We start from the raw sequence: 21,482 nt of genomic DNA, 5'->3' as shown, positions 1-21,482 counted from the left end.
ATATGCAAGAGACAGGTACAACTTGCAGGATACATGGGACGTCTGCATCACCATGCTTCACACAAATTGTTGAAAATGAATGACCTCTCAGCGGCTCAACGCTATGTGTGCAATGTCGCAGTATGTACTCACTGGTATTACTGTATATGAAAAATGTACATCATGAAGAAAAAAAAAAAACACTTTTATTAAGTAAGAACCAGTTACCGGCTGGCACTATGACCTAGTGTATGTTAATTAAGAAAATTATCACCTTTCCATGATGTTGTTTACACCATAGTGACATCCCATCCAAAAGCTCATCTGGCTGTTTGATGATTAGATTTGGACCCTGTAAACAAAGAAGTTAATCACCTAACAGAGTCCAGATCTATGAAAAACAGCTGCCATTCTATCCATATTACCTCAGCCAAAATGTTCAAGTCAGAGTCCGTGATAATGCAGGCCATTTCAATAATTTGGTCTTTCTCAATGTCGAGACCGGTCATCTGAAAAAAAAAAAAAAAAAAAGTATCACATTATTACTGTCTTTTCACCCAAAAAGATGAGGTAATTTGTATAATATAACCAGTAACAATTTTTGCTAATAGCAAGTGGGAGTACATGAGTGCTTTTCCCCCTTAAAAAAAGACTTTCCAGTTTTCTAGTCTATCACTGACTTTAATTGTGGGCGATATGTCAAATATACTCAATATATTGTGGTTTGTTCCATGCAAGATGTATGAAATGACTATATTGTGACCATCGAGTGCAAATTGTCACATAAATGTTTTGCTATCGGCTGGGATTCTTTTACTCTCCACACATCAAGTTGCGCACTCCCCCGCCCATCTCGAAAACTGTCCTGCATGCATGCATATTGTATATAAGAAGAGATGGGAAGAGAGAGGGGACATGGTGAAGATCCTAAGTAGTGCTGTGCGATATGGAGAATAATTTATATCACGATGGAGGTAGCTTTATATCCCGATATAGTATTTCTTCTTTAAAATTACATGAAATTAATGGAAAGTTGCTATTCATTATATATTTTACTATTTATAAAAATAAACAAATATATATATATATATATAATTATTTTTTTTTTTTCTCATGGGGAAGTTACACACCGAGTGGAGCCCATGTTTTCACTTTGGAGCAAGAAAAAGTGTAAACTGCCTCAGCCCACTAAACCAAAGGCTACTTGCAGTACATGCGCTGTAAATGTTACGAGGGGTGGTGGAAAAACTTCAAGTTTAATGTCAACTTAATCAAACAGAGATTCCATACTGTGGTAACACCATCCAGGCTTCCCATTTCATTGGTCGCGCTATTTGAGCTTCCAAATGTGAATAATAATATAATTATTCTAGCATGAATGCCAGGATCCCTGCTGAGTTCAATGAACTAAATAAACAAAAAGGCACTTTTTGATGCAGCAATATTTGAAGGAGAGGAAGGAAAGAGACGTGAAAGATTTTCACCTAATAATGCGCAGGCAACAAAAATCACGGAGAGGATATTCAACTATGTTGTTATGGATGGACAACCACTGTCTGTTGTTGGGGACAAGGAGTTACGGCTGCTCATTAACCACGTTACAAGACGGTGAGCCAAATTTGTTTATCCGAGACAGCGCTACCTGAGTTGCATGGTTAAGTGCGCAAACGCATATTAGAGAAGATAAAAGATGTCAAAGAGTTTCACAACAGATGTCAGGAGCGCTGGCATTTCCCCCGTGTCACTCTTAAGTTTAACAGCACACTGGCTGGATGAGTTACATGCCACAGTGTGATGCTAAAGCTAAATGCTATAAACATCCGTGGGTCGCACACTAGCAACGCTTTTTAAAAAAATCATTTTACATTTTAAATTGCACTAAGCCAATTTACAGAGCTGATTTCTGTTTATTTTTAATGTCTTTCAACCAAGCTCTTTAAGCCATAAGCCTTTTCACACTCTCGGAAATCTCACTCTAGAGGGATGAATTTGCCATGTCTAACGGTGTAGACAAAGAGTCTGACAGAGATTTATATCATTTTTACCGTTGGAGCCTTGATTCCTTTAAAGATTTTAAATAATCATGGACCTGGTTAGTAAATGGTGTACCTCATAAATTTACCTTTTCAAAGTGAGAACTCAAACTGACCTTTTCACACTCGGAAATCCCATTGATACATTTTATTTACAAGCACTTTTCAAAAACTCAAAGGCACTTACAGTTGTTAAAACAACTACACAAGTCAAAAAAATGGCATCAGCGGAATACCTTGATCCCCCTTGAGTCTGAATATGTGTAATATTAACAATATAAACACTATGAAAACACTAAAAACCTCTGGACTATAATTACAAATGCTGTTAGATTGGAAATATCAACAGACCGACTTAGCTTGTTGATGTTTACAGTTAGGTCCATATATATTTGGACACTGACATTATTTTTTCTTGTTACTTGTTTAATGAAACATATTTTAATTATAGTTCTATAATGGACATGGACATGAAGTGCAGACTCAGCTTTCATTTGAGGGTATCCACATTCAGACTTAATGAAGGATTTCAGCTCCTTAACATGTGCTACCCTGTTTTCAAAAGGACAAAAAGTAAGACAGTTGATGCAAAAGCCATTGCATCGGCGGGTGTGGGCAATTCCTTTGTTATATCATTACCATGGAAACATATAAATGCCCTGGAGTTGATTGCAGGTGTGGTGCTTGCATTTGGAAAATTTTGATCTGAAGACAACATGTGGTCTAAGCAGCTCTCCATGCAGGTAAAACAAGCCATCCTTAAGCTACGAAAACCGAAAAAAGTCATCCTTGAAATTAGTACAAATCTAGGAGTGGCAAATCTACAGTTTGGTACAACCTGAGAAAGAAAAAAGGCACTGGTGAACTTGGCAACGGAAACAAACCTGGACGTCCACGAAAAACAACAGTGGTGAATTCTTTGGACAGATGAAACTAAGACCAACCTCTACCAGAATGATGGCAAGAAAAAAGTATGGAGAAGGCATGGTACAGCTCATGATCCAAAGCATACCACATAGTCTGTAAAACATGGCAGAGGCAGTGTGATGGCTTGGGCATGCATGGCTGCTAGTGGCACTGGGTCACTGGTTTATTGATGATGTGACACAGGAAAGAACTAGTCGGATGAATTCTATGGTGTTCAGGGACACACTGTCTGCTCAAATCCAGCCAAATAGATTGGGCAGCATTTCATAATACAGATGGACAAAGACCCAAAACATACAGCCAAAGAAACCCAGGACTTTATTAAAACAAAGAGGAATCTTCTTGAATGGCCAAGTCAGTCACCTGATCTCAACCCAATTGAGCATGCATTTTACCTGTTAAAGACTAAACTTCAGAAAGAATGCACAATACACATATTTCCCATTCTTTTCTTTTTTTTACAGTAATATTAAACCCAAGGCCCTGAGACAAGGGTCAAACAACAAGAACAGTGTCTCTGACGGTAATAATAATCCAATACCATGAACGGTAAATAGTAACAACGTTGGCGACGAGGATGGAGTTTCTGTTTCCACCTCTCTGTCTGGCGACCCGCCCGTGCCGTGGACTCGCTGGCATGAATCGTTTGAGACATTCACCCAGCCAATGGGTTTAGACAACCATTCATTCGGTGAGCTCCGCCTCTCGGCCATTTAAATGGTGCACAGTGGAGCTGGAGGAGGTGTGCCTGCCGTTACTGCTGAACACGGGTGCCTTTTGCTCACTCCTAAAAGCCACCACTGTCCGGCGGCTTTTCCCACATCGGTCTCCCAATGCGGGCGCTGAGGACCTGTACGGTTATGGACATTCTAAAATTGGCGCTTTGGGCACGATCGACCTCCCTGTCTGCTATGGGAACAGGACACTCCTATCGTTTACCTTTCAGGTTTCCCAGCATGGGGCGAACCTCATGGACCTGGACCTGTTCCTCAATTTTGACTTCTCACTGCTGGACAACACGGGGTCCGCAGTCATGTCTGTGGGCTGACCCTGGCCTATGCTGGCCTTCTTTGTTCGACGGCCTGGGCTGCCTCATGGCCTTTAATCACCAGCCTCTTCTCAGGATTGACGTGTATCCTGTCATTCAGCCACTATGCCGCCTCCCCCACACCCTGCGTGATGAAGTTACCGCAAAACTTCAAAAGCTCCTGGACGCAGGCAAAATTGAGAAGGTGGATGCCTCACCTTGGATTTCCAACCTGGTGGTGGCTAAGAAAAAGTCTGCGGGGCTCCGCCCATGCATCAACCTCAGGTCAGTAAACAAGTCAGTGAGCTCAGACAGGTACCCACTGCCGCAAGTGGAAGAACTGTCAGCCAAGTTCTATGGCTCCTTCTTTTTTTCCAAACTCGACCTCCGCCAGGGGTAGCTACAGGTCCCATTGCACCCTGACAGCCGCAACCTGACAGCCGCAACCTGACTCATTTTGGGGGTGCGAGCGCTGGCACATGTATGTTTATGGGCGACACTTCAGGCTTCGGACTGATCACCAATCCCTCGCAGCCCTACTTTCCACGGCTGGGTCAGGGCACAAACTGCTGAGGATCCACCATTGGTCGGAGAGGTTACAGCGTTATGACTTCACCACTTTGTTCACTCCGGGTAGGAACAACAGTGGCTGACTTACTGTCGCTGGCTACAGTTGACACCATACCTAACCCCGATCTGAACACAACCAAACCTGAACTGGTGAACATGCTCCACGGCCCTCTCCAGGCAACAGTCTACCTTCTGGACCTCCAGCAGGCTTCAGAAGAAGCTCCTGTCCTTTCACAGCTCTGCACCTTTATCCAGGGGGGCTGGCCCTACACTGTCCAAGAGCAGCTGGTGCCTTACCACCGAGTCAGAAATGATCTGCCCTGCTGGAACAGTGTTTGCGTCTCCGGTGGACTGTGCACAGTTGTTCCCAAGAGCCTGAGGCCCTGTGTCCTGGACATAATATAACAATGCGTCAATTTTATACAGCACTTTTTATTCTTTGGACACTCAAAGTCACTTTACAGAATTAAGGGATTATTTTTTCACTCCACACTTAGTGGTGGTAAGTTACTGTGATAGCCACAGCTGCCCTGGGGCAGACTGATGGAAGCGAGGCCCCCTCCGACCAACACTCACACTAAATTCATACTAGGCAATGCGGGTGAAGTGCCTTGCCCAAGGACACAATGACTGATACCACTGGGGTGACTGCCACCCCACTGTGGCACATGGAATTCTCAGTGGTCTCCCATCCACCTACTAACCAGGCCCAGACCTGCTTAGCTTCCAAGATCTATCGGGATCGGGTAATGACAGGATGCTATGGCCTGTCATTGCCCATGGCCCACAAGGGACATATTGGCATCGTGAAAGTAAAATGTTGCTGCAGGGCCCTCGTGTGCTGGCTGGGTATTGACCGCAACAAAGAGGTGACCAGCTTGCCTGGTCAGGGGGAAGACCGGTCCCACCACCATCGCCACCACTGCAGCCCCTATAGTGGCCGACTGCACCCTGGAAGCACATCCAGATCGATATTTGTGGGGAGCTCCATGGTTTCCCACACCACCAGTCGTTCCTTCTGGTCACCTATGACCTACACCCAAAGTGGCCAGAAGTTCTGGCAGCCGGGTTCATCAAGACTCGGGTGGTCACGATTTCCTCACCTCCCTGTTCTCTCGCTGGGCCATCCCTAACACCATTCCGACGGATAATGGCCCACAGTTCATATCAGCAGAGTTTGCAGCCTTCCTTGAGGACCAGGGAATAAAATATATTTGCACGGCTTTCTACCGCCCTGAGACAAATGGGGGTTCAACCAAACTCTGAAAAATGGGATCAGAGCACACTTGGCTGATGGCCTGCACTTCTCATCTGTGCTGCTCAGCACCCTATTGCACTATAGGGTGAGCCCACACGCCACCACCGGCAGCTCTCCTGCGCTCTTGATGATGCGGGACCTCCAGCTTTCCCTGGATCGACTGCGGCAACCAGCAGCAACCAGCTGCAACACTTCAACACAGCAGCAGCATTAAGGAATGCCAACATCGTATGAAGCAGCAGTTTGACAGGAAATGGAAGGTGAGACCACCCGATGACGGAGTACTGGACTGGGTCCATGTTCATTGTCCAAGTCAGAATCATAAGCTTCTCTCCTTCTGGTCTGCACCAATGCAAGTCACTCGCCGGCTACTCAACACAAAATCCATCGGGACTTGGAGCTTTGTTGCTTTGCATGGATATAATGGCAGCTGTAATTTCTTGAGAAGTAAATGGTAATGGTAAATTGACTTGATTTTATATAGCGCTTTATCACCACACTGAAGCAGTCTCAAAGCGCTTTACATATCAGCTCATTCACCCATTCACTCTCAGAAAATCAGTGTTTCCTCTGCGACCGACAATATATGGTAAGATGACAGTAGGACCATGTCAAAAGTGCTGACTCAGTAGCCAAGCGTTAAATGCTGCCCTCTATGGATTTTGTTTTCTCAATGACGCTAGATCGATTCCAAGTAGAAGAAACGGAAGGGTTTGTTTTATTGAGACAAATTGATGATTATTGCTTCATCACATTATACAGACTGTAAATTCTTGAACGTACCATAACACATATCTGCATGATGTTCAAGTGTGTTTATTTTCTTTTTTGCAGCAGGCTAATCACACCACGATGCTCCACAGATAGCCACAGGAAATCATTCTTGCCTGTGGCGATCAAACTTCACAATTTATCACTGTAACATGATAACTTTGATTGTAGTAAATATCTGTATTATTGTTATTATTTATACTACTTCATGGTTTACTACTGTAATGTGTGTGTATCAAATCCTTATTTTTTGTTAAAAACATTATTTCACGTAATTATGTACTTTATTATCACATCTCATAATCATGTTAATGAGATGTACGTGTTATTCACTCCACAGAGACAGTAAACAGTCTTTTATGTTATTTTCTATACAATACCTGTGACCCAGATGCAACCTGTGGTATGTTGCGACCTTCGGAAGCATAGACATTATACAGTATATGTATTGTAGCGTCCCACAGAACGCTGGAAAGGACGACAACCTTCTTGCTTGTTAGCCACTTTATTTCCGTACAGAACTGCGGTTACTGTCGGCCGTAACCACGCCAAAAACAACAAAAAGGGTCAAAGCTTATCAGGCTCCTCTCATTCATCTACCTCCCAGCTCTCACTCACACACACAGGGGCTTACCTCCTCTCTCTGACCCGCCCCCTCGTTCACTCAGCCACTCACATCCCAGCTCCCCCAATGGTGCATTCAAAGAACAGGCAATAATTGGAACCATCAACATTAACATTAGAATGACAACACTACAACTATAAAACCTGCAGGGATGTTACACTGCCCCCCCCTTACTGAATCCCTCACCCCGAGGGATTGCACAAAAAGTCTCTGAGGTACCTAGGGGGTCTTATTTGTCTCTGGGGCCTCCCCACATGGGACACAAGGGCCCGTGTCTGTTGTCCTGTAGTCGCCTCTGTACGGGGCCGGCCTGTCTCTGTGGAGGGCCACCCGTCTTCCCCGAGGTGGCAGCTGAACCCTGTAAACCACCTCTCCAAGCTTTTCCAACACTTCACACGGCCCCAGCCAGTGACAGTCTAACTTAGGACACCGGCCCTTCTTTCGCTTCGGGCTATAAACCAAGACCAAGGTACCAGCCCCAAAGTCTATCCCTCTGGTCTTCATGTCATAGTTCCGTTTTTGTCTCATTCCCGCTTTCTCCAGCTGGTCCCGGGCAAACGCGTGGGCTGACTCCATCCTGTCTTGGAGGCGCCTGGCATATTCTGGTCCCGGTGGAACCATCGTTGTATCTGGAGGTTTTCCAAATGACATTTCCGCAGGGGTTCGCAGTTCCCGTCCCAACATAAGCAGGGCAGACGTGCATGCTGTAGACTCCTGTACAGCAGACCTGTAGGCCAGCAAGACAAGGGGGGGGGGGGGGGGGGGGGGGTGCATGTCCCAGTCCCGTTGGTGTTCTGCAGTGAGGATGGCAAGTTGTTTTGCCAGGGTTCTGTTAAACCGCTCGACGAGTCCATCACTCTGGGGGTGTAAAGGGGTATTCTGTGTTTTTTGCATTCCAAGGCGTTCACACATGGTGGAGAAAACTGCTGACTCAAAGTTCCTCCCCTGGTCGCTATGAATAGCCCCAAATCTGGAGAACATGCCCTCGACCAGCACATCCACCACAGTTTCTGCTTCTTGGTCTGGTAAAGCATATGCCTCTGGCCATTTTGTGAAGTAATCCATAGCGACCAGGACATAGCGGTTCCCCTTGTCTGTGCGCGGGAACGGACCCATAATGTCTACTGCTACTCTCTCCATCGGGGCTCCTACTGCCAGCTGCTGGAGCGGGGTGCATGATTGATCTGGGGGCCCTTGTGCGCTGTGCAAAGGTCGCAGCGGCGGCAAAAGTCCTCAACATCTCTCCTGAGCTGACCCCAGTAGAAACTTTGACGAAGCTGATGGAGGGTTTTGGAAACTCCAAAGTGTCCCGCTCCAGTCGTTCCATGACAGGAGTTTAACACAGCTTCTCTGAGGACCCTGGGGACCACCACCTGCCACTTACTTTCATCTGTAGCCGGCTCTTTCCAGGCTCTCTGAAGCACTCCATCTTTCACCCTGAAAGCAGTGAACTTTTCAAACAGTCCTTTTGTGGCAGGTGAGCACCCAGTGACTTCATCCCATTGTGGTTTTCGTCTAGCTTCCACCCACTGTAGCACCGGTTGGAGGTCGGCATCCTGTTCCTGTTGTGCTCTCCATTCCGCTGAGTCAACAACCTGCGCTGCATTGCAGCCTGGCCCATTTCTGCTATACATAGGATCTCGCTCCTCCTCAGTGCGGAGTTCTCCTTCCCGGGCCTCTCTCTTCCCGCGGTACCGGCATCCATCGGGGGCACAGGGGCGCCGGGACATGGCATCAGCGTTGCCATGGCAAGCTCCTGCTCGGTACTCGACTTTGAAGGAAAATGGTGCCAGTTCCTCCAGCCAGCGTGCAATCTGCCCTTCTGGCTCCTTAAAAGACATTAGCCACTGGAGTGCAGCGTGGTCAGTTCGGACAGTGAAGGGCAGGCCACACAGATAATATTTGAAGTTCTTTATCGCCCTCACTATAGCTAGAAGCTCTCTGCGAGTCACACAGTAGCGTCTTTCAGCCGTGTTGAAGGTTCTGCTGAAGTACGCGACTACCTTCTCCCCCTCCGGCCCCACCTGGCTCAACACCGCTCCAGTTCCGACATCGCTGGCATCCGTGTCCAAAAGAAACGGCAGGCTGGGGTCCGGTGGGGTGAGGATGGGCGACTCTGTCAGGGCATTCTTAAGACAGTTGAAAGTCTGCTCACAGTCTGGGGTCCAGGCAAAGTCCTTGTCTTTCTGCTGCAGGCGAAATAGGGGTGCAGCAATGCAGGAAAAACCATGCACAAACCGCCGGTAGTAGGACGCTAGTCCAGTGAAGCTCTTCAGCTCTCTCAGATTGATGGGGCTTGGCCAGTCCTTTACAACCTGCACCTTCTCCTCTAGTGTGCTGATGCCCTCACCACCGATCTTGTGCCCCAAAAACTCCAGTTCTCTTTTCATGAAGCAGCATTTGTCTGGGTGGAGCCTCAACCCGGCCGCTGCTATTTTTTGTAGGGTGCAGCGCAGGGACGCCAAAGCCGCTTCAAAGGAGCTCCCGTGCAACAGGATGTCGTCCAAATAGACCAGACACTCCTGTCGGGGGATGTCAGCCAAAACCTTTTCCATCAACCGTTCAAACGAGGCGGGGGCATTGCACAGACCGAAAGGGAGAACTCGAAACTGCCACAGCCCCCTGCCAGTGCAGAAGGCCGTCTTTGGTTTGGCTACAGGGCTGTGGGGTACCTGCCAGTACCCGCTACGCAGGTCCAAGGAGGAGAACCAGGATGAGCCAGCAACCAAGTCCAGGGACTCATCGATGCGGGGCAGCGGGTACGAGTCCTTCCTGGTCACATTGTTCAGCGGCCTGTAATCGACGCAAAATCTCATTTTAGCACTATTCTTTTTGTTTACCATCACAACCCCTGAGGCCCAGGGACTGCTCGAAAATTCAATGATGCCTGTCTTCAGCATCTCATCTATTGCTGTTTCAGCAGCAGTCTGATGAGCCAGGGGAAGGCGGCGGGGGCGTGTTCTAATGGGCCGTGCATCTCCAGTTTCGATGGTAGAATGGTAAATGGACTTGATTTTATATAGCGCTTTATCACCACACTGAAGCAGTCTCAAAGCGCTTTACATAGCAGCTCATTCACCCAATCACTCTCACATTCACACACCAGTGGGGCAGGACTGCCATGCAAGGCGCTAGTCGACCACTGGGAGCAACTTAGGGTTCAGTGTCTTTCCCAGGGACACTTCGACACATAGTCAGGTACTGGGATCGAACCCCCAACCTCTCGATCAGAAGACGACCCACTACCACCTGAGCCACGGTCGCCCTAAGTAAGAGGCACATCTAACATATTTGCAACCTCCAAGCTCACAGTAAGGAAATTAAGATTTTCAAAGAATTAATTATTTGCCTTGCGAATTTTGACTGAATACAAGATAATTTGTCCACGAAGATAGGCTTTCATAGATTTGTCCAAAGTTAGTAGGGTTGTCACAATATTAGAATTCAAACTCGATACCAATACTCGATTTTTATTTTGCAAATTCAAGTTTAAAAACATCTGTTTACCCTCTGAGTAGGGGGCGGGATGCCTTGGGGTTGGGATCGGTGGCGGGATGCGCTGGGTGCTCGGCTGCTTGGGGCTTCCTCGGCCGTGGGGGGGTGGCCTGGGGCTCCCTGGCCCCCACTCTTTCTGCTGGCCTGGCTGCATCTGCGGGCCCGGGGCAGTTCCTGGGTTTGCGGTAACGGTTTCTGCACATATACTGGTATACGATGCACTGGCACGCCTTGGGATGTGGGATAAAACTCATACTGGGCTTAACTTTAGACACGTTAATCCCAAATACCTGCTTTAGGTACTACCACTCACTCATTCCCCCTGTCCACAGTCACCACCATTAGAGCTAAGCTTCACACTTGTCACTATACTGGCTTGATTACACAACATAATAAGCACAATATATTCTCCCTTTCCCCTCCACTTAGGTGTGACACTGCTCTCCCTTTTTATATCCTCCCTATAAAAAAAGATTTCTTACCCTTCCTTAACAATTAAGCAATAAAATAAATCAATTTATTTTATTGCAATAACAAAACATGCATTGCTGTCTCATAATGATTGCACTTCTTGTAGTGTTGACCTTTGACAGCATGTGCAGACAAGTAAAAGAAAAACAAATTGCTGTTGCACTTTTGCTTAAACCTGGATTAAAGCTTGAAATTGTTCCATGCTTTTTAACTCTTGAGGACAATCACAGCAATAAAGTTGCACTTTTGACAATATATCTGATGTCTGCAGTCAAGTGCATTAAAAAAAAAAAATTAAAAATCAAAACAAAACTCAAATTTTTCTTTAAAAAAAATCAGAGATTTTTTTTTCAGGCAAAATCGCCCAGCGCTAATACAAAGTACTTTTAAATTAAGTGAAATGTAGTGCAACTTTTAACACCTGTAAACAACAAACTATTACACTTTTTTTTATTTAACTGGCATACCATACTTTTGTATTAAGTAAAGATTGACAAATTGCTAAATATTTTCAGGTTTCAGTGTCAATATTAAGTTTTTCTGCAACAAGCAGTGGCTGAAATAATAGGTAATTTCTGTTATACAATTTAAAAAAAATACATAACAAAAAAAATTAAATAACAGTAAAACATAACAACAGGTTACATGTATTCTGTTTTTTTAATTTTGCAGAAATGCTGTACTTGAATTAACTTAACAGTAGCATAACCAACTTAGCATCTGCATTGCTTCACCCCATGGAATTCATTTCAGAGGGGCCAGCTCTTATAGTGGGGTCTCCTAACCTTCTTCCCCTTGTCAGAGGTCTGCAACCTTTACTCTCAAAGGAGCCATTTTGCCTCATCTCACTTGGATTAAAGTCCTCCCAGAGCCAAAAAATACCTTTTCAATAAAGACAATAGAGTCTATTAAATTCTAAACTGTTAAAATTATATAGAATATTTTATTTAATTTGATTTATAATGATCATGTAAATGGCAATTTAAAAACAGTTTAAAATAAAATAAACTATATTAACATCAAGAAATAAAACAGTATCTTGCATTATTATTACGCATCTCAGTTTACATGAGCACAATGTTATAAAAAGATTTTTTTTTAGTTTATGTATTTGAAAGGCTACAAAAAGTAACTTGAATTTGATAACACATGATCATGTGGTCAACACATGCTAATTGCTAATTTCTTGCCACAAATAAAGCATGAATATTTAACCGGCAAATTGGCGGTTAAATTAATTTGTCCTCACACAATGAAAATCTCTATTTTCTTCCAGAATTGTCCTTTTGTTCATTTAATTATCTTACCAGAGATTTAAAACTTAAGGTTAGCCACAGGTGCAAGGAAAGCTGCTGGTCTGTAGATGTTGCAGAAGGTGAAGTAGGAAGGTGGTCGAGTCATTGCACAACATGATTTATTTTAGGGTAACAAATTGTTATTGTTTATTCTTGATTTTATTTGTCATTAATCATCAATAGCTTCTGTAAAAAAAAACGAACTTTTTTTTTAAAGATATAGGGAGCCATTGCATAAGAGTCAAAGAGGCACATTAGGCTCCAGAGCCGCAGGCTGCAGACCCCTGCCCTGGGAGGACCACAGCTGAACATCTGGACTGGCATCATAGTCCATCAGTTCTGGCCCCTCGATGATGATTCTGATGAGCGTGTACGCTCTATCGCTGCGCTAGGCACGTTCTTTTTTACTGCTGCCCTTAATGTGAGCGCGCACTCAGTGAAAGGCTTGTTATGCCTCGCTCTGTTTGCGGACCACGCGCACTACAAAAGAGCGCATTGATGTTTATACTCGGCTCATTCAGCGTTGCATTACCCGCAGCTTGCATGAGCGTGCACCGTCTCCTCACAAGCAGCACAGAGCAAGAGAGAAAAATGCACTCTGTGGGACATGACAAAGTGCTCAGTCGTTCCGTCACAAAATAAGGTCATCCTACAAACTCCCACAGATGCGATCAGATTAAATTTTCACTCGCACACACTGAAAAAATGATCGCATATGCGACCAATTTGGTCGCAGTGTCGAGCCCTCGACTTGGCCGCATATTTTCTTTGCCGGTCATAAAGAGCTGGTTGGTAGGCTGAGTCTCAGGCTGCCATGGTTTCTGTCTAGTAGGTGCTGGTCGACTTTTCTCAACTTCATTCTAGGCCATTGAGATTAAACATAGTTTGTTTATGTTACAGACAGGCGGGACTGTTAACGTTTGCTGCCGAGCTCCCACATTAACGTTGGTTATTTTACTTTAGCAATAGCTGCTAGCTTAATACGAGATGGATAATGTGGCTATGGGGTAATTGTTAAATGTCTTAACGTTAATGTGTGCTGCCGGCTGGGTTAATGTTCATGATAACTGTATAATACTTTGTTGCTAAAACGGGAGCTTTACTGATTTTTAAAAATTCCTCAGAGCCTGGGTTGTCAGTCTTTCAGCTGCATTACAATGCTACTGAAATTTGTAGCCACCGTTTTGAAGCATTGTTTCAATTAGGTTCCATACAGGCCTGTCGAAATCTGTTGCCTTCCCTTTGGCGTTTGCTTGATATGCAAAATACTACGATACGCAACTTTTTTCCTTCTCAATTTTGACTAAAACTGGTTGTACAAGCCCCCCAGCATCAGCTAAGTTAGTGTTATGATGAGGTAGTGTGTTCGGCTGCATTTATCCTACTGAAATTTAGGAATTGGATCAGCTGGTCTCTCTACTCTAGAGTGGGCAATGGGAAGCTCGTAAGTCCTGAGGATGTAGAAGATGTCCACCAGACCAGATTGGAATTACAGGACTTATGCTGATTGGAACTGGCGATTTCCTGATTTATCGCAAATTCGGATTACATTGTCAGCATAATTGGAAGCCGCTAATCATTGATGGAGGGGGCTGGACTCTCACAACTCAGAACTTTCAGATGGAATCCACCGTGGAACTTTAAGGAGGAGTGGAGAGTTCAGGTCAAGGGAAATGGCAACATTATTCAGTGCTCAAGACTGCGACCAAATTGGTTGCATATGCAACAATTTTTTCAGTGTGTGCGAGTAAAAATTGAATGTGGTCGCATCTGTGAAAGTGAAAATCCAAAAGGAGGAAACCGACATCCACTCAGTCTTCCTCCTGTGAATCAGGGTCCGACATGGACACTACACGCGTAGTGGTGTAACAATACATCGATCCACATCAATACATCAATTAATTAATTGACGATCCAATTACATTGATGCACAATGAAAACGTCGATAAACATCGTCATCTTTAAGATATTTTGAAATTCAAATAGCACGTCTGTACGTACGTGCTACCATTTCCTGCGCTGGGATGGTGACATAACGTTGCAAATGCCACGCGACAACAAAGCCGGGAGGAGAGACTCAAGGCAGGAAATAGAAATGGTGGGGAAGAATAGATTATTTTACAGTGAGAGTGAGATGTGAAGTAAAACATATTGTGCTTATTGTGTTGTGTAATCAAGCCAGTCTGGTGACAAGTGTGAAGCTTAGCTATAATGGTGATGGCTGTGGACAGGGGGAAGGAGTGAGTGGTAATACCTCAAGCTGGTATTTGGGATCAACGTGTCTAAAGTTAAGCCCAGTACGAGTTTTATCCAAAATCCCAAGGCGTGCCAGTGCATCATAGACCAGTGCATGTGCAAAAACTGCTACTGCCAACCCAGGAGCTGCCCCGGGCCCGCAGATGCAGCCAGGCCAGCAGAAAGAGTGGGGGCCAAGGAGCCCCAGGCCACCCCCCCATGGCCGAGCAGCCCCCCAGATGCCGCCAAGATCCCAGGCCGAGAAGCAGCCACCGCCCCCACACACACAACCGAGAAAGCCCCAAGGAGCCGAGCACACAGCGCATCCCGCCACCGACCCCAACCCCACCTTCCGACTTCACCTCCTGCAACATCTATAGACCATCAACTTTCCATGCACCTGTGGCTAACCTTAAGTTTTAAATCTCTGATAAGATAACTAAACCAACAAAAACACTATTCTGGAAGAAAATAGAGATTTTAATTGTGTGGGAACAGATTCATTTAACCACCAATGTGCAGGTTCAATATGCATGCTTTATGTGTGGCAAGAAATTAGCAATTAGCATGTATTGACCACATGACCATGTGCTATTTTGTAGCCTTTCAAATACATTAACTAAAAAAAAAAATCTTCTTTATATAAAATTGTGTTCATGTAAACTGAGATGCGTAAGAATTTGAAGATGCAGGATACCTTTTTATTTCTTGATGTCTGGTCAAGTCAAATTAGATCAAACATTGTTCTATATAATTTTAACTAGAATATAATTCACTGTATTGTCTTCATTGAGAAGGTATTTTTTGGCTCCGGGAGGACTTTCATCCAAGTGTGATGAGGCAAAATGGTTCCTTGTAGAGTAAAGGTTGCAGACCCCTGATCAGGGGATGAGGGTTAGGAAACCTCACTATAAGAGCTGGTCCCTCTGAATTGAATTCCATGGGGTGAAGCAATGCAGATGCTAAGTTGGTTATGCTACTGTTAACTTAATTCAAGTACAGCATTTCTGCAAAATAAAAAAAACCTGTAACCTGTTATTATGCATGTTATTTAAAACATTTTTGTTATGTCTTTTAAAATTATATAAAAGAAATTACCTGTTATTTCAGCCACTGCTTGAAAACTTCATATTGACACTAAAACATTTTGCAAATATATCTTGAGTCACTGTCAATCTTTACTTCAACTAAGACACACAAGTTAAGTCAACTATTCATCAGCATGCATGGCATGAAAAAAAAAGGGTGCAACCAAATTCTGTGCTGGTGCGACCAACTGAGAAAGTTAGTCGCACCAGTGCCACCACTGAAAATGTTAGTGTAGAGCCCCGTTATTAGATCATTGAATGACCAGGGACAATAGGGCTGGTAGTCAAATGTTGTGATGAGCCTGTCTGCAAACAACTATCTTCTCAACATCAGCCCCCCTGAGAACAGCCTGCTCAAGGTTGTCTCAATCTCAACCTTGGATGTATGCAGATTTGATGCTCTGATGAAGAAAGAAAGAGGAAAGAAAAAAAAGGGAAAAAATTATCCACATGGACACATAGCACAAACCCTCTCCCGAACATCGGTTGTTATCATCTCCAAACGATAGGAGCAGCCATGCTGACTCATATAGGAGCCATTCTCCTACTGAGTTACTTACAGCTAGTAGCACTAAGCCTAAAAGATAAAATATAAAGGGACCCCTGCAGTAAAGTGAAATGTAAATATAAAATGTGGGGCACAAAAAAGATAAAATAAAAAAAATAAAAACCCTGAAATATCCCAATTTCTGGGAGATCGAGAACACACAATATAGGTAAATATATTATTGCCAACAACACAGCAGTAATAGCATAGTACTTATAATAAACAATCAATTAAACAAACTATTGTAGAAGGATAGTGGTTAAGTGAAACCACATCTGTTTAGCATGGTTCCTATGGGCAGCCAGTGCGTGTCTAAAAGTATTAACTCATCCAGGAACCTTCAACCATGCTGGAAAACAGTGTGGTCCATGTCCTCCGGAAAAACAACTGTGCTGTATTTGATCATTGTCTAGACTAGTACAGTGCCCGTCAGAAGTATGCATTCATGTGGGAGCTTAAATAGAGTTGTCAATTATGGCCAAATGAGTATGTGTTTGAAGGTTGGATGTACAAAGAGGTGTACATACTCTGTACTCTGTAGTGTTATAAAGGAGTATATGTGCAAGTGCAAAGTAAAATAGCATGTGCGATTTCCCTGGTTTAATTCTATGGGACATGCGCATGATAAATTGATAATACAGTTTGCACTAGAGTTGTCACGATACCAAAATGAGTAACCACGATAGTATACCAGACAAAGTATCACGTTTTCCCTGTATAATCGCAATACTGATGCCTTTTTTATTATTATTATTTTTATGAACTGCAATGTATTTGTACAAGTTAGAAATACTTATTAATTACTTATATAGTGTTGTTTGGCACATAAGAGTACATGAAAAAAAAAAAAAAAGCAATTAAAAAAATAATAAATGAAGTTAGAATTTATATGGTTGAAAATAAAAAAATAATCACTCCTTTGCACATTAAAGTGATTAATATAAATTAATATAAATGTATTGTAAATTTGCCATGGAACTTATTCATTTTTCATTTTCCACATGGTCAAGACAATTTTTAATGAAAAGTTCATTTGTGTGGTGTCTTGGACCTTTGTGATTTATGATTATCATGACTTTTTGGAGCAGGAAAACTTGGTCAGTAAAACTTTTGCATGCATTACCCCAGATCTCAATATAATATGTGAAGTACGGGACAATTATAGATGTATAAATTCTAAACAATGCTCTTTCATCAAAAGTATACTTTACTTTATGTAATATGCCAATACATTTACTTATTGTTTTCTTTATGTATTCAATGTGACTCTTCCAAATAATTTTATCATCTAGCATCACTCCCAAAAATTTTATTTCTGAAACATTTTCAATAGCTGTATCACCAATAGTAATCTTCTGATCCCCATGGTTTTTTGTCCCAAAAATCATACTTTTTGTTTTTTCCAATTTAAATACAAATCATTCCTGTCAAACCATGTTTTTAAAATGTGTCATTTCAGTTCCCATATCACTGATTAGTGTTTCTGGATAAAATCCGGTTTTGTACACGGTAGTGTCGTCGGTAAAAAAAAAAAAAAAAAAACAAAAATCCATGTTTTTGCTAATATCATAAATATCATTGATAAATAAAATGAAAAGTTTTGGCCCAATTACTGAACCTTGTGGAATTCCTGATATTATTGCTTTACACTCAGATTCCTGATTGTTTATTTGAACATATTGTTGTCTGTTGTTTAGATAGCTTTCCAGTCATTTATACACCTGCCCTCTTATACCATATTTATTTAGTTTTGCCAACAATAATTTATGATTTACAGTATAAAATGCTTTCTGTAAATCTAAAAAAATACTAACTATATATTGATTTTTATCAATTGCTGCAAATATTTCATCTGTTAAATGAGTGAGTGCAAGAGAAGTTGATCTGTTCGATTCACGATACGATTCTCTCACGATTTATTTTACAAAATGGGACTGTACACAAATGACAAAAAACTAGAAAATACTGTACCATTTTCCTTTTATTTTTCATTATCAAAATAATCCCTTGATAAACTATTCAAAACAATGCAATTTAACTAAAATAAATCTTGAATGAAATAAAGGAATAATACAAATGAAGAAGAAGCCTATCAATTTAAATTCTGGTTCTATAGAAAACAATGCAAAACTGCATAATAGTTCCTTTTCTTTTTAAAAGTGCAACTGAAAATGTATTTTGTGCCTTAACAATTGGACTTCAAAAAAAAAAAAAGTCATTGAACTGATTTACGTCAGATATTTGTTTGGACCAGCAAAGAGTGCCGGTAACCCAGTGGTCGGTTGGCATGCAGTTATTCTGTGCAGTGAAGAAGAGATGCTATGCTAGCAGACAGAGCTAATAGAAAAACGTGATTTCTACTGATATTGAGGTAATATTACAGATATTTTTTCAGTGCTAAAGGGGTAAGGAATCATTTATGAACATGTTTAAGAGTAGAAGGTGGCCAAAAAGAAAGTAGTAGCAGATTCCACCCGCCGTGTACACTGCTGGACAAGAGATGGGATAAATAAATATATATAGCGCCCTCTGCTGGTTAAAAAAAGTACTGCGATTCAATTTTCAAAGTATCGACGTCAACCTATAAATCAATTTTTAACTGCCTTACGATTAATCGTTATATCCCTAATACTGGTGTTCAAAAAAGTTATTTGTCTCAAAAAATGAGTCCAGTTTCTGTGTAAACCAATTTTCTATGATTTTGGAAAACTGAGACAGTAATGACACTGGTCTAAAGTTATTAAATACATGATCATTGCCATTTTTGAATAATGGTATTATTTTGGCCGTTTTCATTTTTTGAGGGAAAATCCCAGTGCTGAAAGAAAGTTTAAAAATGTGTGCCAGGGGAGTGAGGACGCAGTCTGTTGTTTTTTTTTTTTTTTTTTTTTTACTATAATCATGTCTAGCCCATCACAGTCCACTGAAGACTTTTTACATTTTTGTACAATAATGAAAATCTCACTTTCTGTGATTTCATTAAGGTACATTGATTGTAGAATTCTACTTCCTCCACTTTCAGCACTGTCTACCAACCAAGCTAGTTAAGCAGTTTTTTTCCCCTCAATTTCAGTGCCTTCATTAATACATTTTTATTTTATTTCACATTGTTAGTTAAGCTGACTAAACAAGTTAAATTTGTTATGATGTTGCTTGACCGAGCTAGAGAAACCAGTATTTAGAGATTGTTGTACTGGTACAGAGTAATTAAATAAACAAGTAATTCAGTACATTTATATCTGTTTATTTAAAAAAAAAAAAAAAAAAAACATGTTTAAGTAAAGTCAGATGCATGAAAGAACAATCCCAGTCTTTTCCACACAATGAAACATACCATGTGTTGGGTAATTCAGCGCATTTTTATGCATTGGGATCAGATTGGTATTCGCCAACCAGATATCGGTATTGGAGGTGAAAAAAAATGTGGATCGGTGCATCCCTAATTAGTAATGTAAGGTTTTCTCTACCTTCTTCCCAATTCTTCTACTTAAACAGCTCCTAAGACAAGAGCAGTATAAATTCAATGAGGTTTATTCACAAGCAAAGTTTAGAAGACTAAGCTAATTTTTATAACAATGAAAAAACAACTAAAATATTAGCTTATAGAGGGTTTTCACGGCCGTCATTGCCACATCACCAAACCAGACATCACCATATTAAAGGTACTCAGCAGGTAAACAAAGTGCACGCACACAGGCAAAACCCAAATTTCTAGAGGAAATGGTGAATTATTGCCGTGTTTTTGCCTGTACCAATCGGTCAGACCGTTAAAAACATTTAGAATTTGATAAACTTCCAAAACTTTAAACAAATCAGGGAGAACAATTTTCAAAAATATTTAGTTTATCTCATACAAAAAAAAATGTGTTTTTATTTTTTTAAATACAAAAATATAATGATGATTAGGTCTGGATTTGTTGGAAATATTTGATTGGAAAAAACATTTATATATGACATTTTTACAGCAGTTTTATGAAGGGTACCGTTTTGATACCTCAGCTCAAAAAGTGTACGGTAACTTTTATTAAAGGTGCCCCGAGGGTTGAAATCCTTTTTCTTTTTTTGTCGACAAATACAAACTAAACCATGTTTAAATTAGTTCACACACAAAGAAACCCAAACAGAACCAAGTTTATTTTTAGTTTTTTGCAGGTATTTAATCAAAACTACGATTGTTATGTGGAAAATGCAACAAGCATTAATACCATCCCATATTAGGTTAAAAAATGGTCATTAAAGCTTTTTTTAAAAAAAAATTGCATAAACGCTGATGCTATATATTTTAGTCAAATATATCTGTTATAGATTCAGTCAACTACAATTCTGTAACTAAAATAGTAGTGATGACTACATTTGGACTAAAATTAAGTTGCATTTCAGCCAAAAGACTGACTGAAACTAGATACAAATTTGCTGTCAAAATTAACACTGCAGGGTAGGATTCCGTAGAGTTTTTAACGTAATAATTCCAACCTGGCAACCCAATCCAACCGCACTACAATAAACGCTGACAGGACTATCCATAATCACAACCTGCGGTCTAATACAACTGATTGTTAATTTGAAACATTCACATTAGGGTGACTTACGGTGGTCAGGAGGTGGACACCTGACTATTGTCCTTCGCGTTAGCATATGGCAGCATGAGCTAACACGTTACACAGGTAACAGTGGCCGAGCTTAGCAGCTTGTGACTTACCTCCAGGTCGACCCACACCATTCTGAGGCCCATTGCTGCCGTTGACATCACGGTGGTTCCCTGTGAGGAATAGCGATGTGAAGAAGCCGCTGTCAGGGCTTTTACTGGCTCTGTGTGCGGGCTGCAGCGTGTCCTACTGGACGCACACCGGTGTTATAGTTTAAGTGGCGACCATTTTAACTGGCGACCGACTTCCGGTAGCGTGGCTTGTTGCCACAGCAATGGCAGATGTGTTCAAAAAGTACCAGGGTGCATAGCTGCCCGCGTTGATGCCGGGTAGCTTTTATTTACGTTGTACAACTGTTTAAAGTGTTAATATGTGATTGTGTTTGCAGCTCTGTGTGCGGACGCGTTACATGTAGAAAACCAGACTTCTCGGTGCAAAGTGGACTCACCACGGCTGTTGTAAACAGGAAGTTACGTGTCTCGCACCTATTCACCCCTGTGTTTCGACAAAATCTA

At 42.1% G+C, this 21,482-nt stretch overlaps 1 protein-coding gene across 2 annotated transcripts in view; it reads right to left on the bottom strand.

The window, feature by feature from the left end:
- smfn (small fragment nuclease) overlaps positions 1–21,221 on the bottom strand; it is a 29,817-nt gene extending 8,596 nt beyond the window's left edge. For both annotated transcript variants that reach the window (XR_003675547.1, XM_028467595.1), the window contains exons 1-3: positions 21,021–21,221; positions 405–488; positions 254–331 (exon numbers count right to left, since the gene is read on the bottom strand). Coding sequence is in view for 1 of the 2 variants with exons in the window: in XM_028467595.1 (XP_028323396.1) it covers positions 254–331; positions 405–488; positions 21,021–21,068 (210 nt within the window). In the remaining variant the exon portion in view is untranslated. The remainder of the gene's footprint in view (positions 1–253; positions 332–404; positions 489–21,020) is intronic.
- Positions 21,222–21,482: the final 261 nt, after the last annotated feature.

The sequence above is a fragment of the Gouania willdenowi genome, chromosome 14, assembly GCF_900634775.1.
Source record: "Gouania willdenowi chromosome 14, fGouWil2.1, whole genome shotgun sequence".
Lineage (NCBI taxonomy): Eukaryota > Metazoa > Chordata > Actinopteri > Blenniiformes > Gobiesocidae > Gouania > Gouania willdenowi.
The sequence above is the reverse complement of the archived record's forward strand: the minus strand, read 5'-3'. Positions and strand labels throughout refer to the sequence as shown.